A 24,784-nucleotide genomic window follows, 5' to 3' on the forward strand; every position below is an offset into this window, starting at 1 on the left:
CTAAAACCTGGTGTTGTCAGACTTTTTACCAAGCTTCATAGAGCCACTTCTTCGGCTTCCAATTAGATTTGCTCCCTCCCACCCCCAGCCCTGTTCCCTCTCAACATACCCCGACCTTACATCCTCCCCACCACCATCAGCATCCTCACTCACTCCCAGCTCAAGGCCACTCAGCCTGCTCCCCACAGACTCACACCTTGGCCTCACTATGACCACCCTGTTCCTTCATGCCCCACTTATGCTCCTTCAAGCTCCTTCCCCAGTTCCTTGCCACCTGCCCAGGCCCTGCCCCAATTCTTCCCAGCCCTCTCCCACTTCCTCCTGTGCTCCCCTCCTCTCTTCCTGGCCAACCTGGCTCCCACATGCTCACCCCCGGCCACTCTTTCCATCATTCCTCCTACCCCCGGGAAGAACTGAACAGAACTGGAATTAGAAGAATAAATTAGGAGGAAAGAAGGAAAACAAAACAAAGTTGAATAATTAAAATGTATTTTTGTAGCACCTACAGTAAGTTACCTTCACTATACAAATCAGGAAAGGCTTATGTTTAATCCCAGGTCTCTGCTGAGTTAGTTAAGCTCAGCCATAGTGTTTGGGCTTTCCAACTGGCCTAACAATACTTGGTTTGGCAGATTTTATTCCCCTTCCCTGATCACCTAAATGCTTCACAATTGATCCTGTTGGATGTGTAAGTGTGGGGAGAAGAATGGGATTGGAACTAATACCCTCTGTGATTGTTTAGCCTGCTTAGATTCACCATCTTGGCTTACGCATGGATAATAGTTATTTAGAGAATTAGCTATTGTGTGCTTGTGTCCACATCTCAATAAGAAACCAACAGCTCCAGGATAGGCAACGTAAAATTGTTTGCTGAGTTTTCCTTTGTCAATGAGCATGAAAGTACTTGAATATTCATTTCAATGTGAAAACCTCGCAATTCTCCAGATGTGACTGTCTACAATCTTTAAATTCTTTTAGTGACAATATTGGATATCCTTTCAGTAAGTTATGGAACAAGAAGGAATGCTTCCTTCCATGACAATCTAATAATATCCTAACATTTAACTAAGAGATAATAGCACGGTGGTTAGCACTGCTGCCTCAGAGCACCTGGGACCCAGCTTCGATTCCCGGCTTAGATCACTGTCTGTGCGGAGTCTGCATGTTCTTCCTGTGCGCTTGGGATTCTTCCAGGTGCTCCGGTTTTCTCCCACAGTCCTAAAGACGTGATGATTAGGTGCATTGGCCATGCTAAATTCTCCCTCAATGTATCCAAACAGGTGCCAGAGGGAGGTGACTAAGGGATGTCTACAGTAATTTACTTGCAGTTTTAATGTGAGCCTAACTTATGACACCAGTAAATAAACTTAATGTATGAAGAAAAAAATTGACCATTATAATATATCTGGCATGATTATGAAACTCCTGTTGTAAATTTCTCTTGTCATGGATGGCGATGTTGCAAGTTCCTATTACAAAAAAGGATATTTATACACATTTCTTTTATAAATTGTGATGCACTGAGTATAACATTATTTCATAGAGATATGGGTAAAATCAGCTGAATGGATAATTCAGATTGATAGAAATGGTACACATAAATATTGCCATTTAATCAAGGATCCAGCTTGAGAGATTATCTTGACGTTAAATAAATGCTAACCTCTCCAGGTGGAATTTGCCCCACTTTTTTCCAGTAAAGGTCACGGTTTTGCTCATCAGTGAAGTGCAGCAGCCATGCTGCAAACTGCTCTTTCCTCATGGTTTTCATACCTCGAGAGAACTCCCGAAATTCAATCTCTTGCACCTCTGTTTGGAGGTCTTCCATAAACCTAATAAACAAAGCAGGACACACCAGAGATCAAAGCTGTTAAGAAGCCAAAGCCCAGCCCAAGAGCCTGTTCGAAGATATTGTTACCTCAATCAAAGACCTTTCATTCTTCAACATGCGGTAAAAGTCTGAAAATGGGGTTGAAACCGCGCACATATGGTTTAGCTCATGTGACATTACAGCTCCAGTTCTGATCTACAGGTGGTGAGGTGCTTCATGTGTGGCCCCAAGGCTGCCTTTTACAAATGTGGTGTCGGACACGTGCTTGTTACATGTCTTCATTGCTGACTATCCGATGTTGCAGACATCCCCCCTGGAAAAGCTGAAAGGTTCCAGTATCACAAAAGTTTCATGCTTTGGTGATCTACACTACTGCAGGAAGAAGTTGGCCCCCCCTTTAGATATTTCATGCAAGCAGGTAGTAGAACTAAATATGATGAAAAGGGGTCTGCTCTGATATCATAGAATTACAGAATCCATACAGTATAGAAGAAGGCCATTTAGCTTATTGAGTCTGCATTGACTCTCTGCCAGGCCCATTTCCTTACACATTCGTTCCTCTAATTCCCCTCAACCTATATATCTTTGAATGCTAAGAGGCAAATTAGCATGGCCAATTCACCTAACCCACACATCTTTGTGGAGTGTGGGAGGAAATTGGAGCACCTGGAGGAAACCCATTCAGACACATGGAGAATGTGCAAACACTTCACAGACGATCACCCAAGTCCAGAATCGAACTAGGTTCCTCGGAGTTGTGAAGCAGCAGTGTGCCACTGTGGCATTCAAATATTCAGGCACATGCAGGGATGTAAAGTTGGGAAGACCTGGGGTCGTGCCAGGTGTCAACAAGATGCCACAAGTGTTTTTGCATCTATGCTTTTGGCTCCTCATGAATTAGAACTTTAAAGTATTTGCTGAGTTATTTGTGGATTATGGTATCTATACCAAAACAAACATAGCAGGAAAGGTAGGGATTTGAAATTCATTTTTGAAAAAAAACTTGGTTTTCATATCATTAATTAATAAAACGTATTAAAAATTGAAAGCTTTGTTTCACAGCAAAAGACTAGAAAACATTCCATGAGGGAAAATAAAAGATTAAGCATGTCAATAACTTTTATGCTATCTGCATTTATTATGTAAGGAATGGAAACTAAACCACAGGGTATGTTATTAAAGCTGTTGATGGATTTACCTGCACAGAATGTTGTCAAGTGGGGTCAGAGTTTGCATTTTGTTCTTCTTCTCAGTGTAAGCTGAGACTGTCCTATTCATTAGTTAATAAAACACTTTTAACAACTGACGGAACAGACTGCCACCTAGCACAATGAATGCAAATTGGACTGAAGTAAATTTGAGATAGATCCTTCTTTTAACATTGCTTTTATATCGTGCCTTTTATGTGAGAAAAGGTCCATTTTGCAGGACTAGTGATTATTGAGCAGGAAGGAGGTAATAGAAGAGATGAACAAAGGCACGATCAAAGACATATATTTTGTGTGGAAGCTTTTGAAGAAGTAAACAGAGATAGTAAAGTGAACAGTTTAGGAAGTAAATTGCAGAGTATAAGAGCATGTTTCTTAAAAGCCTTGCTATCAATGGTGCCCAAAGGGATTAGAAGGATTTGGGCACAGCTTGGTGCAAGTGCCTTCCATATACAGATCTAAATGACAAGGTCAATAATGCGCTCAAATGGCCCTTTCTGGTTTGCGTTGTCTTATGCCTTACCATGCCCTTTGCCTCACTTTTGTTTACATTGCATTATACATCTTGGGATGTTTAAAAATGTTATTTCTTTTGGCAAATTGTATCATGTTTTAGCATTTTTCACATTCCACCCTCTGGAACCATGAGGTCATCCAAAGTTGTGCTGCCTGTGTCCTTACTTGCAACAAATCCCATTCACTCATCATTCCTGTGCTCACTGACGGACATTGGCTCCCTGTTAAACAACACTTCCATTTTAAAATTCTTATCTTGTCTTCAAATCTCTCTACGGCCTCACTCCTCCCAGTCTTCGGAATCTCCTCCAGCCCCACAATCCTTCAAGAAATTTATATTCTTCTAATTCTGGCCCCTTGAGCATCCCTGATTTTAATCACTCCATCACTGGTGTCTGTGCCCTCAGCCTCCTAGGCAGCCCTCCAAACCTCGCCACTTCTGTTTCCTCTTTTAGGACACAATAGTTCTTTGACAAAGTTTTAGTCCACCCTGTCAGGAGGTCTTGTGGCGCAGGGTGTTGTCCCTGCTTTCGAGCTCCGGGTTGAAGTTCCATCCCACTTGATGGCCAAGGAAGGTGCGCTCATAACGCGGCCAAATTGGTTGAGTGTCAACCTGCAAATAGCCAAGCTTGATGTGGAATGGTGCCTCCTCAAAGCTATAATCCTCTAGCAACAGACCAGCAATCTGTTCCAGGAATAATTAGCTATGGAAACAGATGAAAATCTGCCTTAGTGCACCACTAGGTTCAGGAAGAGAATTGGAATTGATCCACCCTAATACTGTCTTCTTTGGCTCTATGTTACATGTTGCCTTAGAAGACTTATGTGAAATGCCTTGGGAGGTTAATATGTTAAAGGCACTTTACAAACTTAGGCTATTCTTGTTTCTGGAGCTGATTCTACATTTATTTTTGTGTTATTGTTAAAGAGCTTAGCAGAGGCAGTGAGACATACTAATGAACAGAAACAATGTCAGCACTTCAAAATATATTGAGAAGCTTGGAAAAAGGAGTCAATATTAAAAATCTACCAAGGAAGTCAAGAGGGCTCAGGAAGAAAGATTTTGCAAAAGACAATAATATACAAAGATTCTACATTATCTTTGACCTAGTTTGCATATGATTACATTCTATCGACCATCACAAATTAGTTAGCTTTTTTCAGATACATCATAATGGAGCTGATACAAATAGGGTAAATGCATCAGGTTATGGGGACAGGACTTGAGTGGGATTGTGGTCAGTACAGACTTGATGGGCTGAATGGCCTCCTTCTGCATGTAGGATTCTATGATTCTAAATACCATTACAGTCTGCATTTTGAAAGGATAAAACTACAAGAATAAGACATAAATTCCATGTTTGGTTCTCTAATGGTTGGTAATGTTCATTTGATACCTTGATAGTTGCAAATTGGATAATCTTATTGCCTTGTCTGCCTCTCAAACTCCACTGTCCTCTTTCTCTTGGCTTGCAGGAATCGGCAAATTTCAGTCATACCCACACTCAACAGCCACAGTTCAGGAAGTGATGGTCAACAGTACATTTGAAAGTCTTTGTACAGGATCTACGTAGTACTATCTGGACAAGTGATTGCCAAGCAACAAAGTACCATCAATGCTGATATTTAGTCATTGTTGGATTGAGACAGAGTACTACGCTAAAGCTACAGTAACTCTCACTTTAATGACATAAACATTGGGGATTGCATTGCGTACTAACACGATTTGCATTGTTGCTCCTAGAAAAGACTGGCTGGTGGGAACTGAAATTCCAGTCCAAGTAAATGGACATTTGGCTGCCTTTCTGAATTTTTCATCCAACCAACAAAAATCTCGGCCTCTGAGCGAGATCTTACCAGCCGTTCAAGCCCTGTTGCCACTGCAAACGAGGATGGAGAATTTGGCACTTAGCCAAATTTCCTTTCACTGTTGTGGGACCAGAAAATCCCGCCGGCGTGAACAGTGGGAAGATTCTGCCCTATGTTTAGCTATGTGCAGCTCTGGCAGGCAGCTAGATCATCTTCGTCAAATTGTTGGTGCTGGATTGCGCAGAATCTAAAAGCAATCTGTTAAACAGGACTAAGTTCTTCAGTCGTATTGCTGGATGGATTGCATTTGCTGACAGGATAAAGAGGTCTGCAATTTTGTATCAGTCATTCTAATAGTTTGATAGAGATTCTCAAAAGTGCTGTCCAGAGTATTTGAGTTCAGATGACATTCCAGATTGCTGCTTGAGCCCAAGTGCTCAGAAAAATACTTTAAATACTCAAAAGAATGACTTTGATACCACTTGGTGAATTGAAAAATTGTATGTCTTGGTGGGTTGAACTCTAGTATATCCTGGTACCAATTGCTTATAACCCAGGAATGCTTTGTTCGCAGATTCATTGTATCCAAATATTCCTGGCATTGAGGTGAGAGGAAATTATTCAGATTCCTTCATGGATCATTGGAGTACCATGTCTCTGCCCACGTTTTCATCAAATTTCATTCTTCTGGAGTCTCACTCCAATTCATCATTTATCTTTATTTTGTTTTGATTTCAGACAGGCAAAGAACTGGGGTTTGGGGAGAGGTGTCTCATAATAGTCACCTTATCACCTACTGGCGATTCATACCCATCTAGTCCTTCCCTATGGATCCAGGTGGCTGCAGGTATCCTGCAGTGCAAGTCTGAATCTCTTGAGGCACTAGTGCTCAGACACATCAGAAGAGTTGATCCACTGCCTGTAAACCCTCTTTTGGGGGCCTTGCCACCCCTTTTCCCCTTTGTCTGTGGAGCAGCATCTACCTGAAGAGAAGGCAGCTGATGCTGCTGCAGTTGGTGTTGGTATTACTGCTCCTCTTGTTCCTCAACAGAAATACAAGGTTGAGTTGCAACGGTTGCTCCCATGCCATGGTGAAGGCTATCAGCAGATCAAAGTGAGTGAAGGGGAGACATTAGCTTTATGGCAATGTTACTGCACTAGTAATCCAGAGGCATAGGAAAATGCTCTGGGGTCATGGGTTCAAATCCCATTGTTTGACTCCAGACTCTCAACAACGCAGTTCACTTTTAACTGCCTCCTGGAATGGCCTTACAAGTCACTCAGTCCAGGAGCCAGCTCTCCTCGGCAGCTGAAGTACTGCCCAAAGTGACAACTTTAATTGTCAGTGACTCTTGAGCTAGAACAAAGTCTTTTCATATTCACACAATATTAAAACCCTCAGGTAATCTTCTCTTAAACTTTTATGCTTCAGTGGAAATAACCCCATTATTGCAAATCTCTTATCATACTCAGACTTGCACTGCAGGGTGGCACGGTGGTGCAGTGGTTAGCCTACTGCCTCACTGCGCCACAGATCTGGGTTTAATTCTGGCCTTGGATTACTGTCTGTGTGGAGTTTGCATGTTCTCCCCGTGTCTGCATGGGTTTCCACCAGGTGCTCCAGTTTCCTTCCACAGTCCAAAGATGTGCCAATTAGGTTGATAGGCTATGACGAATTGCCCCTGATACCAGGAAGATTAGCAGGATAAATGTGTGGGGTTACAGGAAAAGGGCCTGGTTGGGATTGTGATCAGTGCCATGGGCCGAATGGCCTCCTTCTGGAGTGTAGGGATTCTAAAATTCTAATATAGCTTTCTGCATCAGTAAGATGAATCTGTAAGGTACAATAAACTTTCTATGGCTTTAACTGTAACTTTGGATTAATCAATATTTTAGAAAATTTTAACATTACTTCTTGATTTTTGTACTCAATGCCTTTATCACAAGTTCTCCAAACGTTCAAGCTGAAAAAACCTAGAGACATCCCAAGAGCATCAGGAACCCCAAACATTCCTGTAATGTTAACACCACTTTTTGCCAAGAAATAGGTATGAACATAGAAATGAAATGGAAACAAGTCTTTTCTAGTATATATTTGCATATATTAGGAGTTAGGAAGAGGCACACAAATACATTCACCAGCTACAAGACCATCTCACATCAACCCTTGGCCAGGCCACCCTCCCACAGCCCCTTAATATTAGCCCCTGGAAGTATTACCCACATTAGGAGTGGGTAATCTGGTAATAATAAAAAAGTTACCTTATTAACTTACCTTATTAAAAAAATACTTAAGTCATATCTTTCACTTCTGTTAATGAGCAACATGATGCTGGAAAACACACACAAACACACCTCTGTTACATTCACAAGCACATCTCTCCACTCACTCTGTTGCCTATTTCCTAACTTGAATTAAATCCTGGTCACCTATCACCTAGCTAATACCAAATTTCAGACCTCCTTTTGTGGAAACCAGTCAAGACTGACAGAACCATAGAATAGAGGATTGGCTGTCAAATAGGAGGCAGAGAGTGGGGGTCAAAGGGTGCTATTTGGATTGGCGGTTGGTGACTAGTGGAGTGCCCCAGGGGTCGGTGCTGGGGCCTCAGCTTTTTACCATTTATATAGATGATCTGGAGGAGGGAACTGAGTGTATGGTGTCGAAATTTGCTGATGACACCTAGATTGGTGGAACGGCAAATTGCGCGGAGGGTGTGGAGAGTCTGCAGAAGGATCTAGATAGGCTGGGCGAATGGGCCAGGAACTGGCAAATGGAATTTAATGTTGGCAAGTGTGAGGTGGTCCACTTTGGTAGGAATAATGGTAGGAAGGACTATTACTTACGTGGCGAAAAACTGCAGCAGGCGACGGTGCAGAGGACCTTGGGGTCCTTGTGCATGAGTCGCAAAAACCCAGCCTGCAGGTGCAGCAGGTGGTCAGGAAGGCGAATGGGATGCTGGCCTTCATAGCGAGGGGGATTGAATATAAAAGTAGGGAGGTCTTGCTGCAGCTGTATAGGGCACTGGTGAGGCCGCAGCTGGAGTACTGTGTGCAGTTTTGGTTGCCGCACTTATGCAAAGATATTTTGGCCTTGGAGGGAGTGCAGAGGAGGTTTACTAGGCTGATGCCGGAGTTGAGGGGGTTGAGCTATGAGGAGAGGCTGAATAAACTAGGCTTGTACTCGTTAGAGTTTAGAAGAATGAGGGGAGATCTCATTGAGACATATAAGATGATGAACGGGATGGATAGGATAGAGGTGGAGAGACTCTTCCCGCTCAGAAAGGACAGTAGGACTAGGGGACACAGCCTCAAGATAAAGTGGGGGGCGGTTTAGAACAGAGTTGACGATGAACTTCTTCACTCAAAGGGCGGTGAATCTCTGGAATTCTCTGCCCGTTGAAGCGGTGGAGGCTGCCTCGCTAAATATTTTTAAGACGTGGGTTGATGGGTTTTGATAAGCGAGGGGATTAAGGGTTATGGGGAGAGGGCGGGAAAGTGGAACTGAGCCACGACAGATCAGCCATGATCTTATTGAATGGCGGGGCAGGCTCAAAGGGCTAGATGGCCTACTCCTGCTCCTATTTCTTATGTTCTTATGTTCTTATGTTCTAATCCCTACAGTTTAGAAAGAGGCCATTTGGCCCTTTAAACTTGCATTGGCTCTCTGAAAAAACATCTTACCCAGGCCCACCCCCTGCCCAATCCCCATAACCTTGCATATTTCCAGGGCTAATCCACCTAACTACACATTTTTGGGCAGTAAGGTGCTGGTTAGCATGGCCAAACCATCTAAATTTATACATCTTCGAATTTAGATCCATGCGCAAATGTTGTAGCTAATTCCCTCATCCCCAAAACCATTCTGGTAAATCTCCTCTGGACCCATATTATTACTAGAGAGGCGGTGCTCGACAGACTGGAGGGACTGATTGTGGACAAGTCCCCAGGACCGGATGGAATGCATCCAAGGGTTCTGAAAGAAATGGCGGAGGTGATAGTGGATGCCTTGGTGATTATTTTCCAAATGTCGCTGGATTCCGGGGAAGTGCTGGAAGATTGGAAAACGGCTAATGTTACGCCGTTGTTTAAGAAGGGTGGCAGGCAAAAGGCGGGGAATTATAGGCCGGTTAGTTTAACGTCTGTTGTAGGAAAAATGTTAGAATCCGTCATCAAGGAGAAAATAGCAAGGCATCTTGGGGAGAATTGTTTGGTAGAGCAGACGCAGCACGGTTTCGTTAAGAGGAAGTCGTGTCTGACGAATTTATTGGAGTTCTATGAGGATGTGTCTAGGGCAGTGGATAGAGGAGAGCCGGTAGATGTGGTGTTTCTTGATTTTCAGAACGCGTTTGACAAGGTACCTCACAAGAGGTTATTGCAGAAGGTAAGGGGGCATGGAGTTGGGGGTAGCGTGTTAACGTGGATAGAGGATTGGCTGTCAAATAGGAGGCAGAGAGTGGGGGTTAATGGGTGCTATTCGGATTGGCGGTTGGTGACTAGTGGAGTCCCCCAGGGGTCGGTGCTGGGGCCTCAGCTATTTACCATTTATACAGATGATCTGGAGGAGGGAACCGAGTGTATGGTGTCGAAATTTGCTGATGACACCAAGATTGGTGGAACGGCAAATTGCGTGGAGGGTGTGGAGAGTCTGCAGAAGGATCTAGATAGGCTGGGTGAATGGGCCAGGAACTGGCAAATGGAATTTAATGTTGGCAGATGTGAGGTTGTCCACTTTGGTAGGAATAATGGTAGGAAGGACTATTACTTACGTGGCGAAAAACTGCAGCAGGCGACGGTGCAGAGGGACCTCGGGGTCCTTGTGCATGAGTCGCAAAAACCCAGCCTGCAGGTGCAGCAGGTGGTCAGGAAGGCGAATGGGATGCTGGCCTTCATAGCGAGGGGGATTGAATATAAAAGTCGGGAGGTCTTGCTGCGGCTGTATAGGGCATTGGTGAGGCCGCAGCTGGAGTACTGTGTGCAGTTTTGGTTGCCGCACTTATGCAAAGATATTTTGGCCTTGGAGGGAGTGCAGAGGAGGTTTACTAGGCTGATGCCGGAGTTGAGGGGGTTGAGCTATGAGGAGAGGCTGAATAAACTAGGCTTGTACTCGTTAGAGTTTAGAAGAATGAGGGGAGATCTCATTGAGACGTATAAGATGATGAATGGGATGGATAGGGTAGAGGTGGAGAGACTCTTCCCGCTCAGAAAGGGCAGTAGGACTAGAGGGCACAGCCTCAAGATAAAGGGGGGGCGGTTTAGAACGGAGTTGAGGAGGAACTTCTTCACTCAAAGGGTGGTGAATCTCTGGAATTCTCTGCCTGTTGAGGTGGTGGAGGCTACCTCGCTAAATATTATTAAGACACAGGTTGATGGGTTTTTGATAAGAGAGGGGATTAAGGGTTATGGGGAGAGGGCGGGAATGTGGAACTGCGCCACGACAGATCAGCCATGATCTTATTGAATGGCAGGGCAGGCTCGAGGGGCTAGATGGCCTACTCCTGCTCCTATTTCTTATGTTCTTACATTCATACATCCTTCCAGAAGTGTGGTGACTAGAACTGGATGTAGTACTTTTAAGGTGGGGTAGCCAGAGCTTTGTGGAGGTGCAGCATTGATTCCCTGCTTTTGTACTCAATACCTCTAGTTAAGAAGTCCAAGATTCGACATGCCTTGCTCATCAATCTCTCAATATGTCCTGGCACCTTCAAACACCTATTCACACATCCTCCCAGGTCCCTCTGTACCTGTACATTCTTTAAAATTGTGCAGCTAAAATTATGTTGTCTCTCCCTTCTGCCAAAATGCATCACCTCACATTTCGCTGTATTAAATTCCATCTGCTAGTTCTCTGTCCATTCTGTTAGCCTTTCTATGTCTTGTTGCAGTTGCTTTATATCATCCTCCTAGCTCGTCACTCCTAAGTTTAGTGTGATTGGCAGATTTTGAAATTATGCTCTGTATTCCAATATCCAACTCATTTATTGATATCAAAACATCACAGGGATATAATTCAGATGATGAAGGTGATCAACTGGTAGCCTGGGTCTCAGCTGGTGATCTCCTTCCTGATGCCAAGCAACCTGGCACCTTCCATTCATCTGAATGCAAGAAGGCCTACAATTCAGAACTGTGCTTTGTCTCCAGGAATGGTGATGGACATCCCCTTCATGCTTCGCAGAAGATCCTTTCTCACCTCCCAGATAGTCAACACTGACTGACCTGGAGCCACATGAGGGCAGAAGTACCTCTGGTCACTTCCATTCTAAGCTCTGTTGGAATTTCTGTACAGCACACCAAGATGGACTTACAGCTGATGTTGGACACTAATCTCAATTCTTTCCCTAAGAGCTACTGTGAGTCCTGCTAGATTCTGAAAGATGCAACTAAAAATTCATTCCACATGATTTCTGCTACACACCTTGCTAAATACCTAAAACTGACGAACTCCAACAATACAAGCTTCTGGGCATCCAGATTTTGTCACTGAGGTCTTGGACTCTCTGGATATAGGTGGCAGGAGATTGTAGAAGAACTCAAATTGACTCAATCAAATAGAAACGTCGGGATTCTACCAGAAACCTTCGAGCTGCTTCACCTGCTCAACATGAACCTTCCAAAGTATTATCTGCTCCACAATTCTAATGTGCTGCTTCAACTAAGGAAGTTCAGGAGAAACTTTTCAAGACCATTTCAATATCTCTCAAAACATTCCTTTATTTTTCTTCCCATACCAGCGCTAACAGGTTTTCCTAAAGCATTAACGCAAAAAAACCCCAACAGAAATCAATGGCATCCATCCTGTATTCATTGACTGGCATGCCATCCGGTACTTTAAACATTAATTCCCTCCATCACCAACACACAGTGGCAATGGTGCACCACAAATGCCAGGCAATGACAATCACAAATAAGAGACACTCTAACCACCACCCCTTGACATTCAATGGTGTTACCATCACTGAATCCCCCCACTGTCAACATCCTTGGGGTTACCACTGACCTGAAACTCAACTGGATTCACCACATAAACTCAGTGCTACAACAGCAGGTCAGAGACTAGGAATACTGCGGCGAGTAACTCACCTCCTGATTCCCCAAACCCTATCCACCATCTATAAGGCACAAGTCAGGAATGTGATGGAATACTCCCCACTTGCCTGGATGGGTGCAATTCCAACAACACCCAAGGAGCTTGACATTTTCCAGAAAAAAGCAGCCCACTGGATTGGCAGCACATCTACAAACAGACACTCCTTCCACTACTGACGCTTAGTAGCAGCGGTGTACACCATCTACAAGATGCACTGTAACAATTCACCAAAGATCCTTAGACAGCATCTTTCAAACCCATGGCCGCTTCCATCAAGAAGGACAAGGGCAGCAGATACATGGGAGCACCATCACCTGCAAGTTCCCCTCCAAGCCACTCACTTTCTTGACTTGGAAATATATTGCTGTTTCTTTGCAGTCAGTGGGTCAAAATCCTGGAATTCTCGAATGGCATTGTGGGTCAAACCACAGCACAAGGACTGCAGTGATTCTTGAAGGCAGCTCACCACCACCTCCTCAAGGGCAACTAGTGATGGGCAATAAATGTTGGCCAGCCAGTGACGGCCATGTTCCATGAATGAATAAAAACAATCTACAAGATTCACTGCAACAATTCACCAAGGCTAGTTCAACATCACCTTCCAAATCCACAACCTCTACTACCTAGAAGGACAAGGGCTGTCCATGCATGGGAACACCACCACCTGCAAGTTCCCCACAAGCTACACACTGTTGTGATTTGGAATCATATCACTGTTCCTTTACTTTCACTGGATACAATTCCTGGAACTCCCTTCCTAACAGCACTGAGGGTGTACCTATACCATGTAGATTGCACCAGTTCAAGAAGGCAGCTCACCATTGCCTTCTCAACAGCAAATAGGAATGGGCAACAAACTCTGGCCCAACCAGTGATGCTCACATTTCAGATCTGCTCGGAGCTTTGATGTTGTGATGTTGAACAATTACTGGCGCTTATCATCTGTATTGAGACTGGCTGCCAATCCATGCTCAAGACATGTGTTGCACCTGCTAACCTTTCATTAGCGTATGAAATTGTGTGACAACATAGTTTCTTATTGAAAGCTGCCAGGCTTTTCCAATGCCCGATTTCAATGCTGAGGCCAAACAAGCTCCAGAAGATTTCTAAATGATAAACTTCCCAAGACTCTGTATTAGCACCAATTCCCTTCAACAACATGCCTCCCACCACCTCTGGAAAGTTTACTTGTGAAGATGATCCAGCCCTTACTATCCAGGCAGTACATCTCAGCAGTACCTCAACCGAGGACTTAGAACAGCAATGTTTCGATGACTGGCATCTCCTCTTAAATTCAACTAAGGCCATGTCACTGCTTTCCATCCCCACAAACAATTGGCTAATAGTAAAGTCCAGGTGTCCTGTTGTGGAAAAGAATGATCCATACCCCAGATACCTTGGAGTGACCATGGACAGCAACCTCATGCAGCAGGAACACCTGAAAACCGGAGTAAACTAGCAGGCACCAGCTTGGGATCCAGTGTACACACTCTTAATACTTGTTAGCCTTGATCTTGTATACTCTTCGGCAGGATACTGCTCCCCTGTGTGGGTAGAAAGCAACCACACAAAACACTTGCCTGAGACACAATTTCATGTGGTTCATTGATTTTTCATAATTTTATCTTTTATCCCAGTGAGGACACCGCAGAGACTGCGCTCCAGTCTTTGGTTCTCCTACACTTTGTTGATATGAATGAGGCTACTTAAACAACTCGGACCAGGTTATGCCAACTGTAATTGCAGGAGGTGCAAAACCCTTTACCTTTTCCCTCGTCACTGTCGAAAGCCCCAAGCACTCCTTTCAGGTGAAGCAGCATTTCACTTGCGCCTCCTTTAATTTGGTTTGGCGTATTCGCTGCTCTCAATACAGTCTCCTCTACACTGGGGAGACTAACTGCAGATTGAGTGATTGCTTTGCAAAACAGCTTTGCTTAGCGTGCAAGCATGATCCCAAACTTGGGTCACTTCCATTTTAACTCAGCAACTTGTTCTCATGCCCACATGTATGTTCCTGGCCTGCTGCAATGTTCCAATAATGCCTGGTCCAAGCTGGAGGAGCAGCATCTCATCTTCCATTTCAGCAAGTTTCGACTCGCAGGGATCAATGTTGAATTTGACAACTTTAAATTTTGACTTTTCTTCTGCACCTTAAACACCACCCCCCTCCCCCCCCCCTTTTTTAAAATATCCTATACACGCATTGCCTCAATGCAACCACCCCTTCACACACATCTGTCTTTTGGTCATAAAGTTGCTACTTTGCAGTTTCAACTATTCTAACATACTTTCCTACCCTTCAGTTTGGACAGAGTCAAAAGACTCGACATGTTGGCCGGAACTTTATGGCTGTTCACACCAGTGGGATCTTCTGGTCCCACCAACAGCACACCCTTGCTGTGGGTTTCTGGGTGGTGTCATAGAGTCATAGAGGTTTACAGCATGGAAACAGGCCCTTTGGCCCAACTTCTCCATGCCACTCTTTTTTTTAAAACTCCTAAGCTAGTCTCAATTGCCCACATTTGGACCATATCCCTCTATACCCATCGTAGCCTTGAAATTATCTAAATGCTTTTTAAAAGACGAAACTGTACCTGCCTCTACTACTACCTCTGGCAGCTTGTTCCAGGCATTCACCACTCTCTGTGTGGACAAATTGCCCGTCTGGACTCTTTTGTATCTCTCCCCTCTCACCTTAAACCTACGCCCTCTAGTTTAGACTCCCCCACCTTTGGGAAAAGATATTGACTATCTAGCTGATCCATGCTCCTCATTATTTTATAGACCTCTATAAGATCACCCCTCAGCTTCCTACGTTCCAGAGAAAAAAGTCCTAGTCTATTCAGCCTCTTCAGTAGCATCCTAGTAAATCTTTTCTGGACTCTTTCTAGTTTAATGATATCCTTTCTATAATAGGGTGACCAGAATTGCACACAGTATTACAAGTGTGGTCTTGCCAATGTCTTGTACAACTTCAACAAAACATTCCGACTCCTGTATTCAATGTTCTGACCAATGAAACCAAGCATGCTGAATGCCTTCTTCACCACTCTGTCCACCTGTGACTCCACTCTTTTAAGGAGCTACAAACCCGTATCTCTAGATCTCTTTGTTCTATAACTCTTCCCAACATCCTACCATTAACTGAGTAAGTCCTCCCCGATTCAGTCTACCAAAATACATTGCCTCGCATTTGTCTAAATTAAATTCCATCTGCCATTCATCAGCCCACTGGTCCAATTGATTAAGACCCCGTTGCAATCTGAGATAACCTTCTTCAATGTCCACTATGCCATCAATCTTGGTGTCACTACAAACTTACTAACCATGCTTCCTATATTCTCATCCAAATCATCACTATAAATGACAAATAACAGTGGACCCAACACCGATCCCTGGGGCTGGTCACAGGCCTCCAGTTTGAAAAACAATCCTCTATACCATCCTTTGGCTTCTGTCATCAAACCAATTTTGTATCCATTTAGCTACCTCACCCTGGATGCCATGAGATTTAACTTTATGCAACAACCTACCATGCAGTACCTTGTCAAAGGCCTTGTTAAAGTCCATGTAGACAACATCAACCACACTGACCTCATCTACCTTCTTAGTTACCCCTTCAAAAATTCAATCAAATTTGTGAGACATGATTTTCCACTCACAAAGCCATGCTGACTGTCCCTAATCAGTCCTTGCGTCTCTAAATGCCTGTAGATCCTGTCTCTCAAAATACCTATAGATCCTGTCTCTCAAAATACCTTCCAAAAAGTTATGCACTACAGATGTGAGGCTCACTGGTCTGTAGTTCCCACGCTTTTCCCTGTAGCCCTTTTTAAACAAAGGCACAACATTTACCACCCTCCAATCTTTAGGCACTCACCTGTGACTATCGATGATACAAATATCTCTGCTAGGGATCTGCAATTTCCTCCCTAGCCTCTCTCAATGTCCTGGGATACACTTTGTCAGGTCCCAGGGATTTTTCTACCTTAATGTGCTTTAAGACTTCCAACACTTCCTTCTCTGTTATATGTACACTCCTCAAGACATCACTATTTATTTCTCCAAGTTCCCTAACATACTGTTAGGGAATATCAGTGAATACTGATGAGAAATATTCATTTAGGATCACACACATTTCTTGTGGATCCACACGTGGATGACCTTGTTGATCCTTAACAGGCCCTACTCTCTCCCTAGTTACTCTTTTGGCCTTTATGTATTTGTAGAAGCTCTTTAGATTCCCCTTCGCCTTATCTGCCAAAACAATCTCATGTCCCCTTTTTGCCCTCCTGATTTCTCTCTTAACTCTACTCTTACATCCTTTGTACTCTTCAAGGGAAGGTGTGGGGTGGAGGCAATGGGAAATCCTGTTGACAGTGGTGGGACCAGAAGATCCTGCCACTGGTCAACCACATGCTGCCTCCTGCTACGAGAAACACGTCATGGGGAATCCACAGAACGTCCCCCCCTCCCGGCTGTCTTCTATTCTTGTTTCAGATTCGACGGTCCGCAGTATTTTGCTGATACATTTCTGGGCCCTGGTTATAAATGGAATTGCATTTGGAGGAATAAATATTGAAGATGAAACGTGCTTTGAAACACAATGGTTAATGTACTACTTGAAGATATGACATGCCATGCCGTGTGTGTCAAACAACAGGGCTGTTTTGAAAAGCAGAAGTTGTGAGATCAGCTGTCTGAGGATTTGCCTCCTAACCTCAGTGTGAGGGAACTATATTCCATAATTTTTTCACAGACAGTTTAATATATTGGGTGGAATCCAATATGTTGTGGGTTTGTGGAAGGAATCAGCATAGATTGTACAGATTTTTAATTTCATTTCCTTATGTGACATCAGTATTACAAAATTCATGTCAACTTTAACTGAGAAATAAGTAGTGATGTTTGTGTCTCCACCTAGACAGTGGTACCTCCTCACTGCAGTCAACTATAAATAGCAGCTGTTCTTTTACAATCTGCCTCAGATACTCACAGTAACACCACCTTCTAGGCTTAATGAAAATGTCAATAAGCAAGAAGTGGCCACAGAGAGAAGAACAATAATCACTGTATTGATCATGATTGGACCTTGAAAACATTGAATAAATCAAACTGGACTCCACTTTTTAATTATTATTTTGAACACGTACCGAACAGCACTAGGTAGAACAAAAAAAGCCATCATGGTAATTAGCAAAAAACAAATACACATTTCACTTGAACAGTTTGAAACAAAATATGTACCACAAATATCCATTATATGGTGAATGTTCAGCACCAGCAGAGGGTGGTAGAAGCCTTTTGATGGGACTTAATAAGGAATTTTACACCAATGCAATCAATAAATACCAGCGAGAGCTCAGTTTAAGTGTGGTCCTGTTTAATGTGCATAACAGCAACTTACATTTACATAGTGCCTTGAATGTAGGAAAAGGTCCTTAGGCACTTTGGTCTGTATTTATTTTGACGCGGTAGGTAAATAGGAGACAAATTGCGGTGTTTGGACCTGCTAAATTTTAAAGAAAATAGAATCATCAATACATGTCATATTCCATGACATGCTGTTGCTTCAAGGCTGCAGTAAATTGTTTCATAAAATTGCAATTTTTGTTTAAGATTCGATTTCAAAACAAAATCACAATATCGAAAAAGGGACAATTTTAAAATTAGTGAAGTGTGACCATTAACTTGGAGTGAGGTGGAAGAAATTCCTTCTAGTGTGCAAGCTAAGTCCAAACAGATCAATTTTGGTAGTTTGCCCATTGTGCTGACTCCTCTGCTGCAATGGTTCCTCTGTGCCATCGATAACATGGTGAGCATCAAAGCTACTAGAACTCACTGGGAAGAGTTGTGGTTTCAGAGCATGGGGTGGTTCTTGCCAGTTTCCCCTCACCAAGATGCAGCCATACAGTGCTGTACTTAGCAGCTCATTTACTGAACTTTCCCAGTGAGAGCTGCCAAACTGTAAAGCCAGTTAAAGCTAGTATTAAAAGTATGGTTAAGAGCCCAAAGTTTCCCGATGAACAACATTGGTCACAAACCTTTTTAGCAAATGCAAAGTAGTCTGGAGATTGTTTTGTTGTGTCTATATTAAACCACATGAAAACCCTGTACACAGCATTAAGAATACAATCATTTAGAGCCATATTTCAACCTTTGTAGCAAATGTAAACATAATTTAATTTGCCGTGGCTCAGTGAAAATAAAACAGTAGCTTACCTGCTGTTCGAATTTTTTTTATACATTAAAACGGAATTGATTCTGAGTGAATAAACCTAGGATTAGAGTTATAACACTGTCACATTACTAGGGGGGTTTATCCAGAACTAATGTGTTATTAGGCATTTGAGAATATACTTTGTAAGCACATTCTGCAAAGCAGCACTGAAGGATTTGTATTTATAAGAGCTTTGGAACCAATCATCAGAACACTCAGCTGGGCTTGGATGGATTAAATCTGATGCAGAACAACTGGATACTAAAATAAGAGTTTAAAGCTTTGCTGTGGCACTTTAGTCAAAGTTTTGGGTGGAGGGGGGATTATGTTTTATATTTCTAAAGTAATTTTTCACCACTGGCAGGATTGTTGTTGGATTCTGTGTGAATGTTATTTGAATAAATGTTAAGCAGAAAATGAATAAAAATGAAGTGCTATCCATATTCCTTAACCCACAACTCGGTATGAAATTCTTGCTCATTTTGTAACCACCACCGTTCAGCCACAGTATTTAAATTTAAGCTGGACTGGGTGAACTTGTAATTTTACTCACGCTGGTACGTCAGTCTGCATTATGTGACCTCCAGTTAAATTAATATTGGAAACACAATCGAAGACAAGTTTTCCAAATAGGAAACATGTTTGTCATGGGAGCAGCAAAGCAGTCTGCTATTCACAGAATTCCACCTATTGCAAATTGATACCTTAAAAGGTGAGGACAACATGATTTGCAAAATAGCACAACACTAAAATCTAACCCTATTTTCTCAGGTGCCAAAAACATCTGCATTGGCATAGGGTTGGAATTCACTGTCTGAAAGGGTGGTACATGCAGGAACGTTCATCACATTAAAAAAAATACTTGGATGTGCATTTAAAGTGCTATAATCTGCATGAATAGGGGCTCAGAGCAGGAAAGTGAGATTAGGTGGGATTGCCCTTTATAAATTGACACAGCCACAATGCACCAAATAACCTCCATCTATGCTTCTATTTCAAGTTTGAGCAGGTAGATACACCATACACATGTGGCTTATCTCTGGTGGGTTATTGCATTGGCATAATACAATTACAGTTAGCCAGGCATAAATTATTCATTGCTGCTTGTTGGATCTTGCCATGGGCAGCACAGTGAAACAGTAGTTAGCACTGATGCCGCACAGCACCAGGGACTCGGGTTCGATTTCTGGTTTGGGTCACTGTCTGTGTGGAGACTGCACATTCTCCACGTGTCTGCGTGGGTTTCCTCCAGTGCACCGATTTTCTCAAAGTAGGTGCATTGGCTGCAACAGTAAATTCTCCCTCAGTGTATCCGAACAGGCATCAGAGTGTGGCGACTACAGGATTTTCACACCAACTTCATTGCAATGTTAATGTAAACCTACTTGTGACACTAATAAATAAACAAATCGACTGTTGTGCATACCTGCACCCTAACAGTGACATCACTGCAATTAAACTGGCTGTGGAGTGTTTTGGAACGTCCTGAGGTTGCACTTGCTGCTGTGTAAATGCAAACTTTTCTTCATCTTCTTTCAGGTTGCCTACCGGACTTCAGAAGAAGAATTCTCATCTGCTTACCAGCACAGTGCAATACATCCTAAAATAGGTATCATTTGTGTGCAGCAGCTGCCAGTTGCAATGCTCATGTCTGTCTATGCAATCCTTTTTTATACATTTTCAAATTATTAATGGAAAATGCTAGTTCTAATTCAACATGTGTTAGGAATATGATACACAATGGGGAACAATGAGTTTATGTGAATATGTCATGAGCTTAGTCTATAACTTATTCATGCCTATGGCAGTCAAGTCACTAGACCCATCATCACTTTCTGCTTAATGTTCTTGTAAATCACATTTCTTACTGGACGTCCGTTACATAATTAAAGTGAAGGTTCAAATTAAACTTTATCTGTACAAGTTGGTGTACCAGTTACAACTCCCATTTAACTTAACTCCAAGTGTAGCATAGCTAACTTTGCAACAAGCGTTTTAATAACAAAATATAACCTTCATTTCAATTTTGCTGTGAACAGGCTAATCACCTATGGACAGATGCTATGCCCAACCTTGGCCTCTCCAAATGTTCACATGTGCAGTTCCTATCAGGAAAATCAATAAGAAACAGGATCCAATAGTGATTTTCTCCCTCATTCCTTGTCCAGGATACTGAGGGCAGTCAGTACACTTGCTGATGCTTTAGCTGAGATTAGTCAACTCAATACAGACTAAGAATTGAACTTTCCACTCTGTGTGGCTCATGCACTGTCCTTTATCTCCCAAGTTATTCTTTGTGTATACTGGAAACTTTTATTTATTTTGTTACCAAGTTTGAGTCTGATCAAAGATTAAATAGGGCGGCACGGTGGCACAGCAGCTGGCACTGCTGCTTCACAGTGCCAGAGACCCCGGTTCAATTCTGGCCTTGGATCATGTCAATGTGGAGTTTGCACATTCTCCCCATGTCTGTGCGCGTTTCCTCTGGATGCTCCGGTTTTTTTCCACAGTCCAAAGATATGTAGGTTAGGTTGATTGGTCATGCTAAATTGCCCCTGAGTGTAGGAGGGATTACATGGGGTTATGAGGATAGGGCTGGGTGGGATTATTGTCAGTGCAGGCTCGATGGGGCGAATGGCCCCCTTCTGCACTGTTGGAATTTCATAATTCTATGAAATAAGTTTGAAAAATTAAAATTAGAATTCAACAACAAAAGGATATTGAAAAACAAAGGAACGTAGCTCCTTGTATAACTCAGTGTGTTTATTTAGTTAGTGACTGAATGGCACAAACCAGTCTCCTACCCACTGACTCTGTCTATACTTCCTGCTGCCTCAGAAAACCAGCATAATTAAAGACCCCACGCACCCCAGACATTCTGTCTTCCGCCTTGATCTGTCGGGAAAAAGATACGAAAGTTTGAGGTCATATACCAACTGACTCAAGGACAGCTTCTTCCCTGCTGCCATCAGACTTTTGAATGGACTTACCCTGCACTAAGTTGATTTTTCTCTACACCCTAACACTACATTCTGCACTCATTTCCTTCTCTATGTATGGTATGGTATGTTTTGTATCGTGTGCAAGAAACAATACTTTTCACTGTATTCTAATACACGTGACAATAAGAAATCTAAACAAATCAAATCATGTTAAGCAGGTCGGTGCTATGTTCATCCACAGTCCGTACACAGTCTCAACTTGGTAGCAATAGGTGCACTAAAATTAATTCAAATACTCCAAATTGGGGAGGAGAGGGAAGCTCAATCATTGTTCTCTTTCCAGCAAGGTCTCCCGTAAATGCATGTCCAGACTGTGGGTCAACTGAAAGTCTAGTCTGACTGTGAAAATAGGAATAGGGAGGCATCTTTGACATTCTTGAGGGCTGTCTGGCTAGTCAACGAGATGATGGATGATCTGCAAACTACTCCATACAACTGCCTTTGCCTGACATCCCTTAAGTACCTTTGATTAACAAAAAATCCATCAATCTCAGATTTAAACTTCACATCTGATCTAATATCAATTGGTGTTTGCAGAAGAGACTTCCAAACTAGAATCTTCCTAATTTCAGTCATTAAAAAGTCTGGTTCTAATCTGGCTCTAATTTTTAGAAATTGTCCCCTAAGATTAAGGGTAAAATACTGCGGATGCTGGAATCTGAAACAAAAGCAGAAAATGCTGGAGAAACTCAGCAGATCTGACCGCATCTGTGGAAAGAGAATCGAGCCAACATTTCGCGTCTGGATGATCCTTTGTCAGCTCTGTCCACTAGTCTTAGATTCCCCATCCAACTGAGATTGGATATCTTGAAAAGCTTGATCAAATCATTCCTTAAACTTTTAAATTCCTTGCAACCTTGGTTTGTGTAATCTCTCTTCATAACCTTGGAGTCCTCATACCCATTAATCTAGTAATATCAGTATACACTGAGCTTCCGTCTACACTGCTTACGGTGCCACTTTTATGTTGTTGGTAGAGATGGATATGTGGTGCTCTATCCCATCACCAAAATCATTAACAAATACAGTGAATAGTTAAGGCCATAATACAATTCCTTGCGGCTCATGACGAGCCACGTTCTGCCACTTAGAGTAGCTGCCTATTATCCCTACTCCTTCTACTTAGACTATTTCCTAATCAGGTCAATAATCTGTCTTTAAATTCATGAGCTTCAATTTCAATTAACATTCTCTTCCAATGGATTTTATTAAAAGTCTTCCAGAGGTTCCTATAAATAGAATCCACAGACATTGTTTTATCTACCAATTACCTCTTCAAAAAATTCAACCAGGTTTATTAAGCATGATCTATCCTTATAAATCCACACTGTCTCTCTCTAATCAGCTGAACATTTTCAATGAGTTCAGCCATCTTAATTATGAAGTCCAGTAATTTCCTGACAAAGGTGCTTAGCTAACTGGTCTATGATTTTCTGGTTTCACACTCACTTTTCTGAACTGAAAATTAAAAATGAACGTGAAGATTTTACACTGTTGAATCTCAGATCTGAATAATGGCTACTTGGTGAGGTATCTTGTCTTAAAATTGTACCCAAGCAACCAGAAGCCAAAGCCTTCAGGAGAGGAGAAAAATGAAGAAAATGATGAGCAAAAAAGTACACATCATTTTTAGGTGACGTAGGATTATACAATTGACAATTTCACCTTTCCGGGCTACCGCATAATTACTATCAGTAACACTGGAATGTTTGCTTAAGTTAACTTCCTTCACTTATGGTGCAGACTGTAATTGAAAATGTTCAAACATTCACCACACAGTTAAGACAAGTTGCCACAGCCATTTTTTTTGTTAGCCTCAGTGGATGGCACACCTAAGAGAAAAGTCTGTCGCCATTGTTCTATGACAGAGGGAACAGCTACTGTGGTAAGTACGTTCTGTCTTTCCATCATCAGTATTACTGAGACAACAAAAGTTCCTTCACACCAGCCAAACATTCATCACCCAGTACAACAGATGACTCTTTCCCACTGCAAGTGAAAAATGCAGATTAAGTACATGGCAGAAGCACAAAGGTTTACCCAAGTAGCAAGTATGATAACAGATTACCCCGCTAATGGTTTTTCACCTGCCAGTTGGTTCACTTAATTTACTCTTGTTACCCCCAGTGGGGATATCCATTCCCCATTGTTGCTTTTTCTTGTAATAAACAGCAAGAAGCTCTCATAAACAGTATAAAAAGCTGCCATTTGGGAATCTAAACAGTCAAATTATCTGCAGTGTAACCAAATATTTTGAATAGCAGTATTTTAAATTAATCCCAATCCTTAGTTTATTCTGAAATATGCTTTCTTCTTCACCATAGTTTATTTTCCTATTAAGCATCTCTTTTCTTCCTTTATTTTGCTGCAAGCATCCCTTTCCCTGCAAATTTTATTTTCTGAATTTTACATAATTCCTTCAAGAAATGAATGAACTCCTTCAGATCATTGCGCCTATGTCATTGTTCAAGGGCAAAATCTTGAGCCCGTGTTTGCCAACTATAAGGTTGCTGGTGAGGGCTCAAGATCCAGAAATCAAAGTTCTCGCTGGCGAGATCACGATTTTGGATCTTCCCCATCTCTCGCTGGCGACATCATCAGGTTCATGCTCGTAGCAGGTGTGAACCTGCTCTGCATGCACCAGCATGTATTTGAAGACCCACCCTCTATGCTGTATCTTGATCCCCTACCAGGTACTGATACCACGCCATTGTAACATCATGTTGGCGCGGTTCACAACAGAGTCACAAAGATGTGAACCTGTCGTGGGGGTCCCTGGGAGGGTGTAAAGGTATGTATAGCCCCAGGTTAAAGACAGTGCCTTGGCACAGGTTGGCATTGCCAGGTGGGCACCATGCCACACTGAGTGTCAGGGGAAAGAGAGAGAAGGGGCAGAGGATTGCGTGAAGGTGGGGGAAAAGAAAGAAGGGGCTGATGATCACTAGGGGGTAGAGGGAAGCAGCCGATGATCATGACGGGGGAGAGAAAGGTGAGGACAGGAGGGAAGAGCGTTCTGAGTGGATGGTGGTTTCAACTGGGGGTGTGGAGGGAGCTCCCAGGCCTCAGTGATGGCATGGGGGTGGGGGGAGAGGGGTTTTATTGGAGTTT

The 24,784-nt window shown here is 42.7% G+C and overlaps 1 protein-coding gene across 1 annotated transcript in view; it reads right to left on the bottom strand.

Annotated features, from left to right (window-relative positions):
* The window catches only part of micu2 (mitochondrial calcium uptake 2), a 458,278-nt gene that overhangs the window by 8,173 nt on the left and 425,321 nt on the right, over positions 1 to 24,784 (bottom strand). Inside the window, exon 9 of the mRNA XM_080197332.1 lies at positions 1,664 to 1,832. Within this exon, the coding sequence (XP_080053458.1) occupies positions 1,664 to 1,832 (169 nt within the window). The remainder of the gene's footprint in view (positions 1 to 1,663; positions 1,833 to 24,784) is intronic.

Source organism: Carcharhinus amblyrhynchos, chromosome 10 (assembly GCF_965287045.1).
Source record: "Carcharhinus amblyrhynchos chromosome 10, sCarAmb.v2.hapA, whole genome shotgun sequence".
NCBI lineage: Eukaryota > Metazoa > Chordata > Chondrichthyes > Carcharhiniformes > Carcharhinidae > Carcharhinus > Carcharhinus amblyrhynchos.